This window comes from Juglans microcarpa x Juglans regia, chromosome 7D (assembly GCF_004785595.1).
Source record: "Juglans microcarpa x Juglans regia isolate MS1-56 chromosome 7D, Jm3101_v1.0, whole genome shotgun sequence".
In the NCBI taxonomy this organism is placed as follows: domain Eukaryota; kingdom Viridiplantae; phylum Streptophyta; class Magnoliopsida; order Fagales; family Juglandaceae; genus Juglans; species Juglans microcarpa x Juglans regia.
Genome location: NC_054606.1, coordinates 6165727 through 6169155, shown reverse-complemented (window position 1 = coordinate 6169155; position 3429 = coordinate 6165727). Strand labels below are relative to the sequence as shown.

General features: G+C 35.7%; 1 protein-coding gene across 1 annotated transcript; it reads left to right on the top strand.

Moving 5' to 3' along the window:
* Positions 1 to 696: 696 nt before the first annotated feature.
* On the top strand, positions 697 to 3006 carry LOC121238969 (gamma-interferon-responsive lysosomal thiol protein-like). The gene is made up of 5 exons (XM_041136083.1): positions 697 to 1101; positions 1189 to 1254; positions 1591 to 1731; positions 2319 to 2411; positions 2607 to 3006. Exons 1-5 carry the CDS (start codon positions 817 to 819, stop codon positions 2814 to 2816), a joined length of 795 nt encoding a protein of 264 aa, XP_040992017.1. The 5' UTR covers positions 697 to 816; the 3' UTR covers positions 2817 to 3006.
* Positions 3007 to 3429: the final 423 nt, after the last annotated feature.

Genomic DNA, 3429 nt, shown 5'->3' with positions numbered 1-3429 from the left:
TGGCCATGGGTTATCCTTTGTGTCCCATTTGCTCGGGGCTTCTTAAAACTCTTAAAATCTGGTCTGCCTTGCGAGTATCTCACAAGACACAACGCGTATTAAAAAAATATATATATATTAGATACAAGTTTTAAATAAATAGAGTCAACGTAAATTTTTTTGTAAATAAGTGGATTTTACTAAATAAAAAAGTAATTTTTTTTTTTATAATTTTTTATGGTGAGATTCAATTTGTTACATAGGAATTCTACGAACTTGTCTATTTAAAATTTATACAAATTATTATTATATTAAAAAATACAAAATTACCGTTTACATGAGAGCAAATGATGGTGAGCTGTAGCCTCTAAGCCATTGGTTACATGAAAGAAAATCATTCTCTATCATCTCTGCACATAATTTTTTATTTATTTTTTCTTAGCAAATGTATGGTCATGTATGAATGATGGGTAAAAAAATTCAGTTTAAGTGAAATAAAATAAAAATAAATATGGTAATAATGAATAGTAAGATGCAAAGAATTTAGAAAAAAATATAAAAAGGTGTAAAATCCAATTTTTGTTTTTTGTTTTTCAGTTACTTGACCAGTTCTGCGACAAATTACCGATCTAGAGTGAAGACAAGCAACCGCTGGTCACAAAACCTGGCACCAATCAACGATAAACAGTCACATCTCGTTGAGCCCGAGCTGATCGCGATTCGTGAATTTCGACAAACTTTGAGGACACATGCATTCTAGTTTCAGGATTTGATAGTTGTGAGTAATTTGAATAAATAAGCCTAGATAAATAAAATTTGTCTCTCGGCTTTTCTCCAATGGCTGATCGTCCTTTAGCCACCACCTCTCTCCTCATCTTCTTCTTCTGCTTCGCCTCTTTCTCAACCACCTCTAATTCTTCCACGGCTTCCATAATTCTACCCTCTGATTCTCAGAAAGTTTCATTGGGTCTGTACTACGAATCGCTGTGCCCCTACAGTGCCAACTTCATCATCAATTACCTGGTCAAGCTCTTCGAAACGGACCTCATCTCCGTCGTCGATCTCAACCTCGTCCCTTGGGGTAATGCCAAAATCAGAGGCAACGACACCTTCGATTGCCAGGTTACCTTTTTTTTTTTTTCCTTTCTGGGTTATCTTTGATTAAAAAAATTGAATGATGATGATGATTGATTATGTTGATGATTGCAGCATGGCCCGTATGAATGCTTACTCAACACTGTGGAAGCCTGTGCAATCCATATCTGGCCTGGATTGGTAATGTTAAATCAACACATTGTTACAGAAATGTAAAAGATTGAATTCCATTGCCATTGGTAAAGTAATTGTTGCTATGCGTATATTCAGATAATGGTGTGCACATCTTGATAGTGTGTATGGAAGCTCTGTATATAATTGTGAGGAAGATCACTAGATCAGTAAATTCATCTAATGATGTTGTAATTCCTTGTATTCATGAATAATCTGTCCTAGCTCGAGCTTAGAAGGATGAAAAACCTTAAGCTTGTGAATTGCTTGGTCAATTTTCGTAAGATTTAGGTATCATGCAAATGGGAGGATGCTAAATTTTCATTCACCTCCACCTTGTTGCAGAGTGAGCATTTTCCCTTTATCAATTGCGTGGAGACTTTAGTCTATGAACGCAAGTACCCCCAGTGGGAATCATGCTTCGACGAATTGGGTTTGGATCCAAAACCAATTACAGATTGCTATAGCAGCGGATATGGAAAAGAGGTTGGTCTTCTAACCATTCATGTTGTGTGAGTTATCTTTGTGAAAATGATTTCATGCCCTAGTTTAATAATGTCCTCTCAAGAATCAATCTTACCAAAATTATACTTGATTTTACTATTTGTACCAATTTGACTTGTAAACTGAATTATATGAATAGATTATCCTTCGATGAATGACTGAATATTGTTTACAAATGTGAACTAAGATACTTTACTAAAATCATGTCAGGGGGTACACCATTGAAGGCAGAATGGTTATTTTGGAATCATGCCAAACAAATTATCAGTCCTTTTCTTTTATATTTGAACTTGTAGCTAGTATACTGAACAAAAGAACTTTGAACAAGAGTTTCTTAAACAGAGGTACTTGAGTTTCAAGTACCTCAAACTGACTGAACTCTGAACACATTTCTGGCAATTTGGGGGTGGGTACCTCATTTATGATTATTCTCTTGACTGGACACTAGGTGTGTACCATTTTACTTTATTTTCTCGTTGCGGCTTATGCACGAGTTTATTACAAGCCAAAGTTCTTATGCAGTCTGCAATTGGCTCGGCTTATAATGGGATTAATTTTTCTTTATGAAGCTTGAATTACAATATGCAGCCGAAACAAACGCCCTTGAGCCTCCTCATAAGTATGTGCCTTGGGTAGTTGTGGATGGAGAACCACTCTATGAGGTATGTTGTTTTGTCTATGTCAATATTGAAATGTCGACTGTTTTCTAATATTATCGATCACGGCTGTACTCTTGCTGTACAAGAGTATTATCTTCAAGGTTATTTATTTCTTATCATTTATAATATTGATGAGAAATGGATATTAAACAGTTACTATTTCTTTCTCTAAGAAACGATATAATATTTCCCTCGCAGGATTACGAAAACTTTATAAGCTATATCTGCAAGGCTTATAAAGGCGTTGCTTTGCCCAATGCTTGTAGCAAATTGAATATCATACAAGGAGAGAAAACAAATCCTAACCATCCGGTTTGCTTCGGGACAATAATACTGGCATTAGCAGCAAGAATAAAATCAGCCATAACATCATGGATGCACCAGATGAACACGGTAGTCTCGATATAGATGTGTCTGTAGTTTCATTTACTTTTAGGTTGGTTCATCCCTCTTCTTCTGTATTTTCTGGAGCTCTACCTTGCTTGTCTATATTTCCAGTGCCCACTTAAGGCAGGTACGAAATGGAGACTTGGTACTAAACAGAGATATATGAATCATCTTTGTGGTGTATCGTATTTATAAAAAATAATTTCTAGTACGTTAATATGCCACCAAAAATTACGTCTCGAAAAGATCAAATTTGCAATGCACAAGGCTACCACATTCTGGCTGTGTTAAACAGAAAGCCAATATGTTCTAAATTAGGATGATATTACAACAACAAAATGAAGTTATTAGCTCAAAACAAGAGAGTAGCCTTCAGAATCTCATATATACTATATAGGATGTCATTGCTGCTTATGGATTTCTCCTTAAGCAAGATAATGAATTGAAGAGCCATCAGAAACTTCGATGATGACACACCGCCCTTGGCCCTTCTGCTGTTAAATCGCAGTTAGCTTTTGCTTAAAGAGTGGGTGGGTGAATCGCTGTTGGTGCAAGTTTTGGACCAGAAGGTGATTAACACTAGCAAATATATCCAAAGGATAATACTTATTCTTCGTTCTCAATCAAATGGGTA